The 18,029-nt window shown below is 40.9% G+C and overlaps 1 protein-coding gene across 8 annotated transcripts in view; it reads right to left on the bottom strand.

Annotated features, from left to right (window-relative positions):
* Positions 1 to 1,635: 1,635 nt before the first annotated feature.
* The window catches only part of KDM4C (lysine demethylase 4C), a 447,252-nt gene continuing 430,858 nt past the window's right edge, over positions 1,636 to 18,029 (bottom strand). For 7 of the 8 annotated variants that reach the window (XM_077817658.1, XM_077817659.1, XM_077817657.1 and 4 more), the window contains 3 exons: positions 17,456 to 17,575; positions 5,949 to 6,041; positions 1,636 to 2,801 (listed from right to left, as the gene is read on the bottom strand). In XM_077817658.1, the coding sequence (XP_077673784.1) occupies positions 2,625 to 2,801; positions 5,949 to 6,041; positions 17,456 to 17,575 (390 nt within the window). In that variant the 3' untranslated portion in view covers positions 1,636 to 2,624. Of the gene's footprint in view, positions 2,802 to 5,948; positions 6,042 to 17,453; positions 17,576 to 18,029 lie in introns of those variants that run through there. The other variant, XR_013346208.1, reaches the window with a different exon arrangement.

Below are 18,029 nucleotides of genomic sequence, written 5' to 3'. Positions count from 1 at the left end.
CCTATCTGTGCAATGCAGTATCGTTATTATAAAACTAGTCTGGTGAAATGGTCTGATTTCCAGATCTGAAGAACACTTAACACATACCATCTCTAGCCAAAATTCCCATACGACTTTATTTTTTTCATTGCAGAATCTTCAAACTATCCATTATTGTATAATGAGGAAGTCCCAGGATCTCTGGGTTATCATCATGCTATTCTTTCTTTAAAGTTACAATGTTGATTTATGTTTTCTGAAATTAAGATAATTACATTTCAGATTCACTTTCTTTAAAGCAAGAACGAGGAGGACAAGACATTTTATATAGTTTACGAGGCCTGATAATTATTCATAAAACTTCCAGGACTTTTAGAGTAAAATCTGTTACAATCCTAGAGCACAATGGAGAAAAACAGGCAAATGATATTTTTTAAAAATAATAATGGTTAGTTCCTGCAGATCAGTTTTAATCTGTAGATCTCCTTTACAAAGGAAGAGATGTATCATGACCCCCATTTTACAGAAGTGGGGTGAACTGACCGAAGTCACGCAGCAGGTTAATGCAGAGCTAAGCATGGAACCCACATGTGATTCCTATCTACCCACACTGCCTCACACTGGCCTCTCTAGTAGCTGTAATTTCACAATGTACTTATGCATTTTAGGATTTTATGGTCTCATGAAATTTCACCAGGGCTAATAAAATCATTCTTATCTTCTAATTATATGACAAGACTGTACGTAATTAAATGGTTTGTCACCTGCATTTAGCTCTCGACAAGTTGAATAGAAGCCTGCTCTGTGTGGCAAATAAGACTCATGTACCAGTAGTTTTGCTTTTCCTTCAGATCTGCCAAAAAGAGCTCTGATGTTTTGAAATATGCCAGGCAGCACTCACTAAACCCTCCAACCTCAAGAGAAAGCACTCTCAATTAGAAATACATTATGATTGTCACAGCTAAGCAATTTCTTAGAGACTAAAGGGATTTTTAGTGATTTCATGGTATAAAAAAAGCAGTCAATGTAACACAAAGAAATTAAAATTCCAAAGGAGGTGTCATGCAGTAAGTGAAAAGATTTAGCTGTCCAGTCATATAACTAAGAATAACCTTGCAAAGTGAAACTAAGATATGTGCTTCTCAATAGCAAAGAGCAGGTTTGTCACAAAAACCTGTTTTTCCAGGCCCATGTACCCAGTTATAAGAACATTTGTAAGTAGCACAATGAAAAACAGCAGCACTCAAGATTAAATTGGGTTCTGAGAGTTTTCTTCCTGCGGCAGCCAGTCAGAAATCCTGCTAATGGGCAACTTACACAGAACAGATGATGTCATTTTGATAATGCTTCCTTTTGGCTTTACGCACGCCAGTGTTTCTGGCAAATAGCAGAAAACCCAAATGCATTTCCAGCCTGTCTCTACAACCTCCGATAAGATCAGCATCATAAGACAGAGGGAAAAATAAAAAGATATAAGACCATGATACAGTGTTAAATCAATTATTACATCAGTACTGAGCTTTGTGTAGCTATAGTCTGCTCTGTTCATGAATTTACATGTGTATTGCCACTGATTTGTTTCATTCCCACAGCTATATAGATGGGTAATCACATCAGCAGACACAAACAATAGTAAGCAAAAGGTCATTTATTTATTTTTAAACACTATTACATTGCCAACTATTATTTAAAAAGGAAGACCATATTATATTAGTTCAAAACTATCTTGTTAAGCATATATACTTAAACTCTAATTTTACAAACACATAATGAAATACTTTTTATTTTACAAACAGCTATTTTAATAAGTATTATGAAAAACATGTTTTAAAAATAATTGCCAAAATCTCCCTCTTTAAATATACAAACTCCCCTTGCTATTCTGAAGATTTCTTCCTTAGAAGCCAAAAAATATCTAAGTCACACTGAGTCTTCATCAAACCCTACTGACAGCAGTAGTGATATAAAAAGGTAAAAAGCACTGTACAAAGTATGCAAGTACAGCATTTGTAGGTCTTAATACTGTACACGCTTGCATTTGTTTTCAAAATGTTTTATAAAAACTCCTATTTTTAAAACAAAAAATTGAATGTCCTTCCCTGGCTGTGGAAAATATACAAGCCATTGTAATCCTATCTTGTTATTAAAACTTTATGGTTTTCCAGTGTGATGGGGCAGATATTGTGGTGAGAATTTTTGTCATCTTTATTGGATGCCATATATTAAGATGTTCCTAGGAGCTGATGCTTTTCTCACAGAAGTCAATGGGAGTTTTACCACCGACTTTAATGGATGTGGGACTGTATTCCAAGTTTTCTTTGGCATATCATTTTGCAGTGTCTCTTAATCTCAGTTTCCTCCACTCTGTGATGCAAAATTAATACACAGCCTTTAATATATTAACAAGAAAAAACAAATCTGGAGCAATTTGAAATTGACATGGATAATTGTAGGGGATTGTTTTAAATGTTTACTGGTAAATTCACTGAAAAACTCAGAGTATTTATTTTAGCCAAAAGTGATTTAATGTAATGAAGGGATACAATCTTCAAACCAAGCACCGGTGAATTCTGTATGTTTTCCACCAAAATTTAATCTGTTTACTTCCCTGTAGTGTGTGTGGGTTTATTCCTTTGCTGCTTCCTTTATAGTCCCTTCTGGCATTTCTTCTGGAATGAGCTTTTCAAAAAGGTACGGTACCCAGGGTCATCCACATATTCATTCTTAAACCGGGAACTCAATACTCTCTGTCTCTTCTTTTCTCCCTGGATAATATCTGCTCCATAAAATGTGTCTTCAAACCTCATGTCGGAGGCTGTCGACTAAAAACAGACATTAATTACCCCTTCAGTTTCACAGTGGATATCACATTCCGACTCTCTCCAGGGCAGGCACATGAAAGCACCGGTACCTTTGGTTTAGACAAACCGAAGACTATTTCAGTGACTAACCCAGAGAATTACATCATTATGAAGCCATCAGTGCTTCAGAACATGCAGTTTTACGATAGTGTTTCTTGGAAAAATCTATTCATGTTAAATAAATGTTGAATTTATTTTTTTAATAAATACGTCACAATGTTTAGTTGCACATATTTGTGGGGTTTCTTAAAATTCATTTGACTGACTCTAGCTGTTGGATTTCATTGTGTCAAAAGAAAAGGAGTACTTGGAGCACCTTAGAGACTAACCAATGTATTTGAGCATAAGCTTTCGTGAGCTACAGCTCACTTCCACTGCATGCATCCGATGAAGTGAGCTGTAGCTCACGAAAGCTTATGCTCAAATACATTGGTTAGTCTCTAAGGTGCCACAAGTACTCCTTTTCTTTTTGAGGATACAGACCGACACCGCTGGTACTCTGAAACCTGTCACTGTGTCAAAAGATCACAGAAATGAGAGATGGGAAAGATCATATTGGATTCAGTTCATCCGTCTGCCCGTGCAGGTTTATTCCCAACAGTAATGTATATTATCTAGCATTTTATCCAGTCTAGTTTTAAATGTAAGGGATTGTATGATGCAGACTATTAAAAAGGTGCCCTGTACAATTGCATGGCTTGTGCGGAGAGGGAGTCATGAGTTCAGCTGATGCTGGAAAATGTTAAAAAAAAAAAAACAGGGCAAAAACTGAAACAGCAAATGACAAGCTATTGAAAAAATAATGAAAGTGACAAACGACAGGAATTTTAGGGCCCAGCCCACTCCCACTGCTGAGGCCAGTAGCAAAATTCCCATGAACGTCAATGGCATGGGATCAAATCCTTTCAAGATGAAGAGATACCATATATCCTGAGCTGTTTAAAAGAAAGGGTGGAGCCAGCATTATAAACCATGGGGCTAGTCCTGCAAGGAGCTGAGTACCCTCTGACTTGAGGGTACTCAGATGAGTTCTGAATGAGTTCTGACTGAGTTCTATTGACTTGTACATCGAAGATGCACTCAGCACCTCAAGTACTGGGCTGTATGTTTGTGAAGTCCAAGTTAATAACAGGGAAACAGCATCAGGCTTTCCACTGGGGGGGAAAACTGCACTTCTCATCAATAGCAATCATTTTGTTTTATTTAATAGTTTGATTACGTGTTTTAAAATAATACTTAATTCCACTAAAAAGTGAATGATGTCACGTGCAAAAGTAAAATATTGATCTATAAAAATGCCACTATTTTAAAAGAATAGCAAAAACCAGCCACATCTATATTGTTGTTCTTAGTCAAGTGCAACAATAAAACAGATTTACAGTATGTCTAGTTAATTCTAAACTCGTTGCATATACTCTATAAAACAACAAGAGGTAATGGGGCCTTTTCTGAAAAAAAATGAAAAACAACCAACTGTACTCACCCAGGTGGCTTGTTTGTTATTTTTTTCAAGAACCATCTATCTTAACCCTTAGGACACTGAAGGACGAGTGTACTCCTCTGAAGTAAACTGGTCCTGAGGTGTGGAAGTCTAGAATATTTGACTTCTGAACGTCCCTGCCAGAAGGAGCTCTGCTCCTCCCCATTCTTATTGCCTTTCTTGCTCAGCTCTTGCTCTCCTGAGTGAGATAAGCCACCTTCCTGGAAAAGCGCTTCTTAGCAAAGAGACAACTTCATCCTTCTCTGCCTCTCCCCAGCTGCCAGTCCCACCTCCATGTCACTTCTTACTCCAACTGCACCTTCCAATACGTGTTATGCACATGCTTAAGGCTGCAGCTGGGAACTGGCAACATGGAGAAGCAGCTCATGTCAGGTGGGCATGCTGAGGAAGTAGTCGAGGTGAATATAAGGTAAGGATTTGCTTCTCCAAAGAATCCTGGCCTGCCTCCGTCTTCCAGCTGCAAGAAACCCTCCCTCAGCTACATCCTAGAGTGCTCTGTCTGATTGCTCCAAACTCACTTAAATAGACATTCCGCAGGTGACCCCCCTCACCCCTCATCCCCTGGGAATCACCTCGTTTCCATATGGTTAATCTCATACAATACATGTGAGAGTAGGGACAGTATGTGCAAGTACACATCTTTATAGCCATAAGAAACACACGGTGCTGCTGTTCTCGTCGACAGATATGTTCAGATTATCTTTAAATACAATATGGATATTTTATTCATTAGCTTTTGAATTTAAACATTGTAAGATTTTTTTAGTCCGTGTGCTTCCGTTTTACATGTTACAAAATGACTAAACAGTTAGCTAGCAGTGTATGATTTTGAGTGGACTGCTGAGAAACAGCAGCGTGTGTTATATGCAAATGAGAGGAAGAACATGGTGTCTCTCAGCCTGAGTATTTGACCCTCTAAGTAACTGATATAGGACTGTACAACATTTAGAATTCGTGCCAAACTTAGGTAATACAAACCTCCTCTCTCTTCCAATACTTGTATGTTGGAACGCAGAATTTCTTAATCTTAAAGGAGTTCTGTTCCTTATGGGGCTGTGTGGATTTTACATACAGTACTGTGTTGGAATAACTGATTGCTGCATACCAGCTGGAATTTATGCAGGAGCTGGGGAAGTATTTGAGAGCTTGGAGTCCAATTAAAAATCCGCTGTAGTCAATGGGAGTCTTGCCATTGACTTTAATGGGATTTGGATCAGGTTCTTTGTTGTTTTTTGTTAAACTTTTTGCTTTTAGAATTATAAACTTTGAGAACTTGGAAAATATACATAAATATTGCATATACTTGATAAGGGTATGAAAAGAACAGTTCATCTGTCAACACGAGATGTTCTTACCAAGATGTCCCTGTCAGCAGTCAAGATGTGTGTTTGATTACAGTATTTGGCTGTATTGACAGAACAGTAGACCAGTCTCACTGGCCAGTGCACACTTTTGCTACTTGGATGATCTGGATAGCCACACTAGCACTGATTCTTCACAAAAATCCTTGTGTAGTATAAAGGGCTAATTCAGAATAAAGTCACAGCTTGGTTTAAAGTCCTTTAGAGTAAATTAATATTAGAACTTTTGTATTTGTAAATACTTACGAAACGGGCTTTCACTCGTTTAGGCAGCTCTTCATCTAATGTGTAGATCTCTTCCCTCTTCATTGCTATCTGAGAACCATCTTCAAACTCAACCTAATTTGACACATGGGAATTTTAGAAAAATATAAACTCATTGTTTGCAATCCTCGGGCACTCTCCAACAATAGACAGATTATCTACAGAGATATCAAACATTTGAGTTAAATAGTTATCTAGTGTTATTTATTTTTAGGAAAGAAAATAAAGAACCACCACCAAGGAACACCATGAACAGTTAAGAGTTATAGCCATACTTCAGAAAATAATCACCAATTAGGTAACGTCTACACTTGTGCGTTTCCTGGGTACCTGTCCGTGCATTGCTAGTACCTGTACCTAATAGTCCTGCTGAGCGTCCAGATACAGTGTGCTGAGCTGTGAGTGTATGATGTGCATATATACCCCATGCCTACACTGCCCTTTTTAGGACGTGATGATAGCGCTGCCTTTTCAGTGGCAGTATCACAGAGTCCTGTGTGTCCAAGGAGACACTCTGAGAACTGCCTTGTTGCGTGTTGCTGGTACTGTAAGCCGCATTTGGTGATGGCAGTTCTCAATTATGTCTCCCTTCTGCCTAACTGCATTGAAGAAATGGAGCAAGTCCATGATGATGTAGTTCTGCTCCGTGGACAAATGTTCATATCGTCCAGTACTGGATGGAATGGGTCCAGAAAAATTTGAGACACTGAAAATGGCTGACCAAGAGGGCAAATGAAAATCCACTGGGGTTGCAAGGAAAAGATGTGTTGAATGCTGGGATTGCCATGGTGTGGCCATAGGTAGACTGCCACTTCTGGTCCCGGAGAACCAGCATAGTGTGGTGGAACCACCTCATCTTGGAAAGCTGGAATGATGACCAGTGGCTGCAGAATTCAGATTACAGAAGCAGACCTTCATGGAGTTGTGCAAGCAGCTTGCACCAATCCTCCTGCACCAGATCACTTGTTCTCAGAAACCCATAGCAGTACAGAAGCAGGTGATTATTGCCCTTTGGAAGATGGCAACATCTGATAACTATTGGTCAGTTACAACCCAGGTTGGGAAGTCAACTGTCAGAGTGGGGGTTGTACGGGTTTGCCACACTACCAATACTGGAATCTACTCAGGTGTGGTTGCCATATCCAAAGTCCCTTAAATTATAGTAGGATATCAGAAGATAGGGTTTCTGAATGGTGCAGGGAACGTTGACAGAACGCACATCCCAATGCTTTGCCCACTGAAAGGGGTGAGTGAATAAGTGAACCAAAAAGTTTACTATTCACTTCTTCTCCAAGACTCAGTGGACAACCAAAGTCAATTCATGAGACTAACATTGGACACACGGGGAAAGCTCCATGATGCCAGGGTGCTCAGGAGGTCAGGATTGTACAGCGGGGTGGGGGGAGGAAAAAGGAATTTTATTCCCCAGAAATGCCATGGTTCTGCGTAGAGTTTCTGTTCCCACAGTTATGTTGGGGGACCCTGCATATGCACTCCTAACTTGGCTTGTGAAGCTCTTTCCAACATCACTGACCCAAGACAAAAGGAATTAATCTATAGCCTGAGTAGCTGCAGTATGGTAGGGGAATGCCTTTGGGAATCTGACAGCTCATTGGCAATGCCTGCAAACGCAACTGGATGCCAAGGTAGCCAACACAGTTCGCATTATCATGGCATGCCGTACCTTGTACAACATATGTGAGGCTAAAAGAGAATACTCCCAGAGCTATTGGGCACAGGGCAGATATGGTTTACAAACCCTGTACAGGCAGCTAGATCCCACCCATGTGCATACTGCTCCTGGTTCAATTTGTGATGCTATTTTCTCATACATTGTGGAGCAGCGTGGAGCCAGAAAGTGACCTGGGAAAGTGCCACGGGGCCCTATTTTGATGTTATGGTGCTGTTGAAAAAGCTCAATAGATCATTGCTATACGATTGTCCAGCGACATACTTCAGTGAGTTTCAATCCCCTACAGCTGATGGTAATGTAGTAACTGAAAGCCGACAACTAGGTGAGTGTACTCAAGTTTAACACCTTTGGCTGTGGTTTTGTGCTGTGGAGAATGTATCGGCACTATAATGCTATCATTGAGCAACGCTGGTGTTGCGTGTTGACAACTCTGTTTCACGCTGCTTTATGGGGAGTAATTAAGCATTGTTAAAGTAATTTAAAAACAGTTCTGTAAGGTTTTGGGATGGGCTTCATATATGCCTTCTTCACAGCGTTTTCTGACATCCTTACTCACAGCACTAATCAGGTGCTATGCATGAGTACTTCTGTGCTGCAAGCAGTGACTATTTGGTGAGGTTGAGAGAAGAGGCGTTGCAAAAGCACAGTTCACTGTCAGATATCTCTACTGTTAATTTACTTTTGTTTCCTTTGTCTGTATTGTCAATGAAGTCATTAACAACGCCATAAAGATGGTTCAGTTAACTTCTTTTCTGTTTTTCATTCTGGTGCTTTGGACAACAACAGTTACTTCACAGTTTAGTTCACTGTAATGAACCTTGTTGTTTTTTTAAAACTAGGAAATTCATGGCCAGGGGCTGAAGGTGACGTGGGAGGGACAGAATTCATTGCATTTCTTTGGCCCCACGCATTTACAGAAATCACAGTCGTGTGTCGTGAATCCTGCTGACCCATTCCTAACATGTGGAAAATATCGCATTGATCATATTCAGAAAGCAAGCTGCACACACAAGTTGAGTGAATGGTAACTTTTATTTACAAACGTACATCAAACAAAAGACTAAAACAAATTAACAAAAATAAAATAAAAACAAAAATAGAGACAAATTAACAAAAAAAAATTGTACAATTCCCTGAAAGTGGGAAAACATTAGTGTTTGTAGACACGTCTTCTTGTCCTTCCCTTCCCCGAGAAGAGGGGGAAAGACTGAGGAATATTGCGCAGTGGACAAATGGAGAGGTATCCTGCATGGAGCTTGGGGGATAAACAAAGACTGGGCTATAGAGACTAGATGGGGCTTATTTTTCCCCACAAGCAGGCTTTGCAGGGGTTCCCCGTGCAGAGTTTTGGGTGCTAACAGAGTATGTTGTGTCAGGTGTCCAGCATGCTCCTCCCTGGCAGGGGTAGTGCTGGAGCTGGACAACAGCTAGAGGAGGAGGAGAAGCGGCAGGAGGAGACCGTGCTGCCTTGTTCTGGAGGAAAGCAGCAGTCCAATGGCAGACAGGTCCCAAAAGTATTCCGCCACCAGCTGTACCAGGGACTGCATGAGTGAATGGTCCCATTCCCTATGGGCATGCTCCCACACCATGAACTGGTTCATGAGTGCCTCCTCCTGCCTAAAAGTCCGATCCTCCTTCACCCTAAGGAACTCTACTGCTCCTGACTTCTCCTGTCAACGCCAGCGAGCATGGTCCTTCTCTATTTGCCTCTGCTATCTCTGAGGTGCTCTTTCTTCCCTCCTGGTGGAACGGGTTCCCTGCCAGCATCAGGAATGTCCTGACAAGTCAAAGACAAGGTGAGCATTATATTTCATTTCTCCTTTGCAGGAACCTAAGAAATTCCACCCCACCCAAGGTAACTGTGCTTCCAAAAGCCACAATATTGATACATTTTAGCATTCCAGAAATGCTACTGTTATAGCCTCCTTCCTTCTGACTACTTTTGCCTCCCAAAAGGAAGGAGATGAGGGTAAAAACAGCAAGATACCCTGAACTACTGCTATGAAAATGTTGCACTGTAGGGCATCAAGGAGCCAGTTGCAGTGTGGTTTGAGTCCTTTCAGGATTTACATTACTAGTTACCTATATCTTCTTTAAAGGCTGGCCATCATTTGGAGAACATGGCAGTACTGAAGGTGCCAGAATGGAGAAGAGAAGTGGCTTTCCAGACCTGTGGAAACACCCAGCCACCTATGCCAGAGCAATGTTGATGATGACCCCCTTCATTGCTGAGTAGAGAGGTGGACCAAGCACATTTGCCCTGCCATAAGACCTGAAGAACCGGTGTGAATATCTGCTACACCAAAAATTTGTGGAATTATGCTTACAAAACTTGGAGGCAATTAGAAGGAAATTTACCGTATTCTCAGCTAGCAGATGGAGTTCCCATAGAAAAGGAAGAGAGACCCACAGAAAATATCCATCCAGCCCCTAATTCCCTATGCATTGCCAGAAAGTCTGGCCCGTGTCCAGCGAACAACACTGAAAGGGACTGGAAAACACAGAATAGCACTATAAATGTATATTCTTCCAGTCACTAAGGGACACAGCATTGTGTTTGTGAAACTGCTGCTTCATCTACCCCCACTTCTACCAGCTTCTGCAGAGAGGGTCAGCATGGAGAGATACCACTCACCAGGGGCAGAGAACGGTAATAAACATTTGCAATGGTCACAGAGAGAATGGACTGCTCTGATTTACCCATTCTCTTCCCGGACATAAGCAAGCCCACACCCCAGACACCATCCACACCCAAACCCCTTCCACTGTCTCCCTTTCACAGGGGGAGGGCAGTTTGGGTCTTTGAGCAAACATAAATGTCATAAAACTGTTCTTTCCCAACCTGGGTCCCTTCATAACTTATGCCCTTCCTCCCTCCCTTCCTTTCCCTCTGGTCTACACAGCCCAACCTATTGCTATTCAGAGTCCTGGCTGAGAAGTGCACAAACACAGGGGCACAGTGACTGCTTATTAATAATTTCCTATAGCTTCCATTACATGCTTTATAGTAGTTCATAGGATTTCAATTAAATAATTGGTTTACAGCTGTGTTTTGCTTGGGGACCATGTAGAGGTGGAGTGGGAACGAGGTGTGGGGGTCAGCATCAGGCGTGTATTACTAGCGCAAGAGGGGCTATTTACAGGGAACGTGGAGGTGTACTGTAACTTACCAGCCTTGGATTCCAGTTCCTGCAATGGCTTAGGAACCTCCTCAACCAGGTCCATCAGGTAGAGGTGTTGACTACTGTGCTCCTCTTTTTTCCAGGGCTTCCCAGGGCTTCCTCCAGGACTTCCTCTGAGGTCCCTGCTGCCTCCTCACCCTGCCCCATCATACGATAAGGCGAGTCGGATTGACGATAGAATCATGAGACACTTCAGGCTCAGTACTCGCAGCCTTGGAGAGCACCCACTCCAGCTCATCGTGGTATGGGCATGTGTGATGTTCCTCTCCTACAGCAAACATTGGAGTCCTTCACATTCTGGTACAGGAACTTGAGGTGCTCCATGTGCTCCCAGCGCATGAATGGGGTACAGTGAATGCCTGCCTCCTCCAGCCTCCGTAAAATCTCCCAGTAGAGGTATATGTTCCTGCCAGTATGGGTGAAGTTGTGGAGGATGGCATGGTCTGACCACATATTAATCAGCAAGCGGGCGTGCTTCAGAGACCAGGATGCAGCTCTTGGAACATGATCTGTGATCCCCAGGGCTGATCAATCCAGTTGACGGGAGAACTGATCTTAAATGATCAGCACAGGTTGCTATTACCTTTATACATTTTGGTAAGGGTCAGACAGCAAAAGGATCAATGCATTGGGAGAATGGCCTTGGAGGACTATTGTTACCCATGATCTGGTGCATGCTCTTTCCCCCTATCTACATTGCACTGTAGAATGGGTACAGGGCCATACCACCATGAAGGCATGAACATGCCCACACCCCTCAGGCATGCCAGCTGTCTCAGACTACTCTGTCCTTCCAAAACATGCTTCAGGGCTTCAGATGGGGACAATAAGGGAGCCATGACACATCAATGTACAACAATGTACATCTAACCATGCACGGTCACAAGCATAGACACAGCTTTACATGAACATGCAGAAGGACTGCACTACCAAAACTGAAATTTGTATATAAAAGTCCAGATGTATTTGATTAGGAATGCTAAACAATACCGACATATACAACATCACTTTATCGCACATTAAAATGTCATTATGTTGTTTACATTTGCTTCTAATTTCCCAAGTGGTAAAAATTAATTTCACCATGCTATGTTTCAAGGTTGTGGAAGACCACGTCAAAAGACAGGAGGTATGAGTGACACTGAGGGAAATGCCAGTTAACAGAATTATATTGAATCTGATGGAATTTCTTTAAAGTGCTCTGTTCAGAAGATGAAAAGCTTTATCATGCATAGGTTTAGATTTAATCCATCATGAACCCCTTTAGCAGAAAATGAGAAAGGAAATGTAGCTAGGTGCAGGGAATGCTAAAATACTCAGCCTTCGAACCATTTATGCTTCTTGAGATGCTTCCCCCCCCACTTTTTTTCCCCCACACCACCATCCATCCTGGAATCCTTCACCTATAAGAGATGAATGTACTACAATTGTACTTTGAGTTCCTTCAAAAACTTTAATTTAAAACTAGTTTTCAGAAAACTTACAAAGGGTCCAATCCTGCAAGCTCCTATGACTTCCGTGGAACTACCTGAGTAACAGCTATATGTAGGAGTAAGGGTTCCAGGATTAGGCATAAAATATGTGAAAATATACACTGAAATACATATACTTCTAAAAGAATCTTGACAAGGAGCCCCAGGTAGCACAATGCACGTACAAAAATATAAGGTTTGCTGGTTCAAATTAAAATGTTGCCCTGTAGGTCAAATCAAAACATTCAAACAAACGGAATCTGTCAGATTAATTGTGCACAATTGACAAGCTTTCAGCGACTGTCCTAGAGTACATACAGAAACAACAGCCAAGATACAGAGCTGGGAACTTTTAAAATCCTTAAGAGAAGTAATTTTAACTCCATCATAAAGGACCTGGGCCACATGCTGGTATGCCGCTGTACCGCACAAAGCCCAGGTTAGAGGATGGGGTGCAAAGATGTCTTAGAGTGCATCTTCACACTCCCTGATCCTACTGCTAACATGTGCAGGACTTGTCTCTGGGCATGTTAGAGCAGCCTGAAGCCTGCTTGAATTTAACCCATGCTGTAAATAGTGACAAGGAATCAAAAATATACTGATCAATGATCAGTATGGTGCTGGGGCATTGCTATCACTACCCCCGCCCCCGCTCGCTTTGGCAATGCCTCTCTTTCCAAGCCACTATGGTGGAGAGAGGTGAATGGTCTTCATTCACTGTAGCCCACCAAAGAATCACCCCGATGTTGGGGTGATCTTCCCTGGCTCTGTTAAATGGGCTTTAGGACCAGATTACATTGGTAGTGTGGCACTGAGCAGCCATACCACACAAGAAAATCTAAACCCTGTATGTCCAGCTTGAGGTTTGGAGGATCTAGTCCAGTGGTTCTCAACCAAGGGTGCACATATCTCTGTGGGTATGCAGAGGTCTTCCATAGGATACATCAACTCAGCTAAACATTTGCCTAGTTTTACAACAGGCTACATAAAAAGCACTAGCAAAGTCAGTACAAACTAAAATTTCATACAATGACTTGTTTATACTGCTCTATCTACTATACACTGAAGCTTAAGTACAATATTTATATTCCAATTGATTTATTTAATAATGATACTGTAAAAATGAGAAGGTAAGCAATTTTTCAGTAATAGTGTGCTGTGACACTTTTGTATTTTTATATCTGAATTTGTAAGCAAATAGTTTTTAAGTGAGGTGAAAAGAGGGGGTGCGCAAGACAAAGCAGACGCCTGAAAGGAGTACAGCAGTCTGGAAAGGTTGAGAGCCACTGCTCTAGCCGTTCAACTGCCATAAACATTAATTGGAGTTTCTTTCTTAAACTCTAGCATGGTGCACTATAAATGCACCCTGATGTTGCTAAGGGCTAACACTAATAAGGGTTTCTCCAAGTCTTTCAGTGGTGTAATTATTTACACAGAATGTCAGACTACTGCTAAATCCAAATTTTAACCAGGTTGCAGATGCCGAATTTCAAACTAGTCATTATGTTAAGTGTGGTATATTTTATTTTGTATGCCTTGTAAATGCAGATATTCATCACAGAAAATAAGGGCCCCTACTACATATGGACAAACCAAAGATATATATTGTACATTCAGACAGTGGGATAAAAATGAAAAACTGCACCTCTACTGTATCAGTCTGTGTATTCTGTTGTTCTCTCCATGTGGTTTTCTTGTATGAGAGTAACAGAAATTAATTGTGTAAATGAAATTGCCAAAAAGCATTTAATTGGGTTCATGGATAATTTAGTCATCTACGGAAAGTTACAAATGGTTACTATGAAGGAACATACAAACAAACAAACTGACCAAGATGCCAAACACTTACATGGCAGATTTGCAGAGTGGCACTTAAAAATACAAACTTGATTTTGCATGCACAATTATGACAAGGATTCACGCAGGATAACTGGGCTTGAATATATCCCGTGCGATACTGACACAGATATTTGTGCACATGGTCATGGTTACTGCATGCCTAGTTCTCATTGCTCCCTGTGCAAATTCCACATGAATGTGAGAGAATTTTCATACATGAATTCCTGATTCAGAGTAAAATAGATTTGTTGAAGTTTTATCTGACCATATAACTTTGTCCCAGCACACGCACACCCCTTTCTAGTTTCTCCTTTCGTAGAGAATGGTTGGTCTAATTGTTAGAGGACTTGGCACAGAAGACCTTGGGCGAGATTCTGTACTGTGCCTCTAAAAGGCACAACAGAGAACTAATAACACAGGAAGAAGGGGGACAAAGGTGGCTTTAAACCACCTTTTCACCCTCTCAATCCTGGGCGGGTTCTGTAGCCCTTAGCTTAATTTAGACAGCCCCGGGGGGGGGGGGGGGGCGGAGGGCAGATGTTACAGCAGTATCCCCAGGCTGCAATCTGGGCTGCAGCACTTCCCAGAATCTCTGCAGTGCTATGTGCTATGATTCACCCCTCCTCACCTTGGTATGTCCTCTGTGCCAGGGCTTGCTAGGGGTCCTTGAAAGGCAGCCTTTTGGCTGTTTCCATAATTCCTGTGCCAGGGAATTTCTCCCACAGCTAGATATGGGGCACTGAGAGCCCCTTTATGCTGCTCCTGTCCTATTACCCAAAACAAAAGGTCCAAAGTGGGGCTGAGGGTTTCACCTGGACTCTAATTCTTACTGACTTACTATGTGGTCTTGGAAAGGTTACTTAACCTCTCACTCTTTCTGCTCCTGTAAAAAAGATGATAATATGACTCACCTTACCTAACTCACAGGGTTGTCATGAGCATAGCTTTTTTGTAAAATGCTTTTGTGACGTTGCACCCCATAATGATTTATGGAAATATGCTTATGAATGTATACATGACAAAGCTGGAATATGTTTTATGCTACACATGCCATGTAGAATATCTCTGTAAAGGTTATGATCTACTGAATATATTCATCCTATTTGTATGCATGTATCATTTTTGTATATGAAGTTATGAATATTGGCTGTGTACTTGTTTGATTTTAAGTAGCCTTAATAAGGCATTTGGTCAACTTCTTAAGAAAGCAATTTGCAAGTTAAGTGCCCCACAAGAAACACTTAACGGACAATGGAACCTTGGAAGACTCTAATCCACATAAGAAGTCTACCTGGGGACATTCAAGGTAACATGTGAACAATGGCTGCCACCTGTAAAGTTCTGAGTCATGCATGGACATGTGACTTGCCCATGTGACTCCAGAACTCCAGCTTGCAGCTGGATTCTGCATCAGAGAGAGGAGGAGGTCTCCACCCACAAGAGAAAGTTTAAGTCCTGGTAGACCCCTCCATTTTGTCTTCAGCTGGCTCAAGAGATAGCCTCTCCACCCCCAAAGGATACCTGAAAGAAACTGGAACAAAGGACAGTAACCACAGGGGTGTGAGTGATTGCTGGACTCAGACTAGAAGGAAGCTAGTCTGTAAAATAAGCTTACTGGAACATCTCTAAGGGTGAGATTTCATCTGTAATCACTTTCTTACTGTATTAGGCATAGACTTGCATATTTTATTTTATTTTATTTTGTTTGGTAATTTACTTTGTTCTATTATCACTTGGAACCTCTTAAATCCTACCTTTTGTATTTAATAAAATCACTTTTTACTTATTAATTAACCCAGAGTATGTATTAATATTTGGGGGGCAAACAGCTGTGCATATCTCTCTATCAGTGTTGTAGAGGGCGAACAATTTATGAGTTTACCTTGTATATGCTTTATACAGGGTAAAACGGATTTATTTGGGGTTTGGACCCCATTGGGAGCTGGGTATCTGCGTGTTGGAGATAGGAATACCTCTTAAGCTGCTTTCAGTTAAGCCTGCGCTGTTAGGGGATGTGGTTCAGACCTGGGTCTGTGTTTGTAGCAGGCAAGCATGTCTGGCTCAAACCAGGCAGGGCACTGAAATCCCAAGCTGCCAGGGAAAACGGGCTCAGAGGTAGTCTCAGCACATCAGTTGACAGTCCCAAGGGGGTTTCTGTGATCCAACTGTCACAGCTTTGAACATGAATAGTACTATAAAACAATAATCCTTAAAGTTTTATATAGAACTTATATTCAAAGCATAAGGCAGATATTAAATATAAGGGAGGCAGTAAGGTGTAGGGTTCAGCATAAGGGACCAGACATCTGGAGACCTGAGTTTGATTCCCACATCTGCCACAGACTTGCAACATGACATAGCAAGTCACTTACCCTCTCTGTGCATTAATTTATCCATGGATATTATAGTACTTGCCCACTTTTGTAAAACAATTTGAGATCGGCAGATGGAAAGAGCTATATAAGTAAAAAGATTTATATATATATATATACACACACACAAATGTATATAAATACCAAATATGTCTCTCTATCTAAATAACAAAAAGTTATATTCTTATTCTTCCCTACGTGTTGTTATTGTGGTTGTTTTATTGTAGTTTCTACCATGCACTTGGGTACTCAACGTTGCTGACTGATTTTTCTCAAAGCATGCACTTCTAAAAACAAACAATTATTCTGCCTCTGAAATCAGGACTGAGCTCTTTAGTCTTGTCCACAGTACTGAGTTCTCCTCTCTCTCTGAAGTTTATAAAATGCCTTAATGTACATGTTAGTTAATATAAGATTGCCTCATTGAACAGCTGAAAATGTGTTTATTTAAACTACGTTTTCATTGTCCTTTCTCTCATCCCTTTTTGTGAAACTTCGCTAGTTGATTAAAGTCAGATGCCCAGTTATATCATTAATTAAATGGCTACCAATGCTTAATAAAAGCAAATAACATGGAGAGAACAACAGAATATCATACTGAAGTCTTGTTTTATAGGATGTAGTCCATCGAATAACCCTGAGTTCCTATAAAATTATACACTCTCTTCCTTTGGAATTGTAAAGTTACATAGCAATAATTAGCTACAACAGCAGCTCAGCAATTGTAAACAATTGGGGACAATTCTATTTGATAAGGTAAAGGCATTACTGTTTAAGAGTCAGTACTTAACTCATACCCCCACCTTCCAGAACTTTAAAACTATGGTATGGCCAGTCCAACTTTGGTGTGGAATGAGTTGTTTGTAATACACATGAAGACATTTGAAAGAAAGTTCCTAATATGCACATAATAAGAAATATGGGCACTCACCTGATACATGTGAGCTACATTTGCTCCCAGATATTTTGCCCCATACAGTTTTCCGTCAGGCCACTTCACTTGGACCACCTCTCCCTCTGCAGGTGGACCCAGCTTCCGGCAGTCTCTGCTCTATTTACAAACAAGGGAATGTTTCTCAAATCAGTGATTAAGCAATTAAATTTTGAAATTAGCAGTAAAATGCTTCTTACAACTTGATAAGTAGAGGGGAGTTATTATCATGTGTTTTTCAAGCATTATAATCTTGCTAATGGGCCAACAAAACATAGTTTGTCTTTGTGAGAAGGAACTAGTGACCAAAGAAACATTCCTAACAGTTTGATGTCACGATGTCAAAGCAATGTGTATGAAAGAGATAGTTATCAGCAATGGTGCTACTTTTCCCCAACTTCATTTTTGTCACATAGTGAAGATGAAGTTTAACAAAGTGCAGCTGCTTATTTGTCAGAGGTTTATGGAGGTTGTTTTTTTAATATACTTAAGCAATTTATACTTTGCTAACACCAGTGCATTCCTGCTAGATGTTTACTGATTGCAATATACACATGATCAAACTATAAATGTC

The sequence above is a fragment of the Eretmochelys imbricata genome, chromosome 5 (assembly GCF_965152235.1).
Source record: "Eretmochelys imbricata isolate rEreImb1 chromosome 5, rEreImb1.hap1, whole genome shotgun sequence".
Classification (NCBI taxonomy): Eukaryota; Metazoa; Chordata; order Testudines; family Cheloniidae; genus Eretmochelys; species Eretmochelys imbricata.
This window is presented reverse-complemented; position numbering and strand designations above follow the sequence as displayed.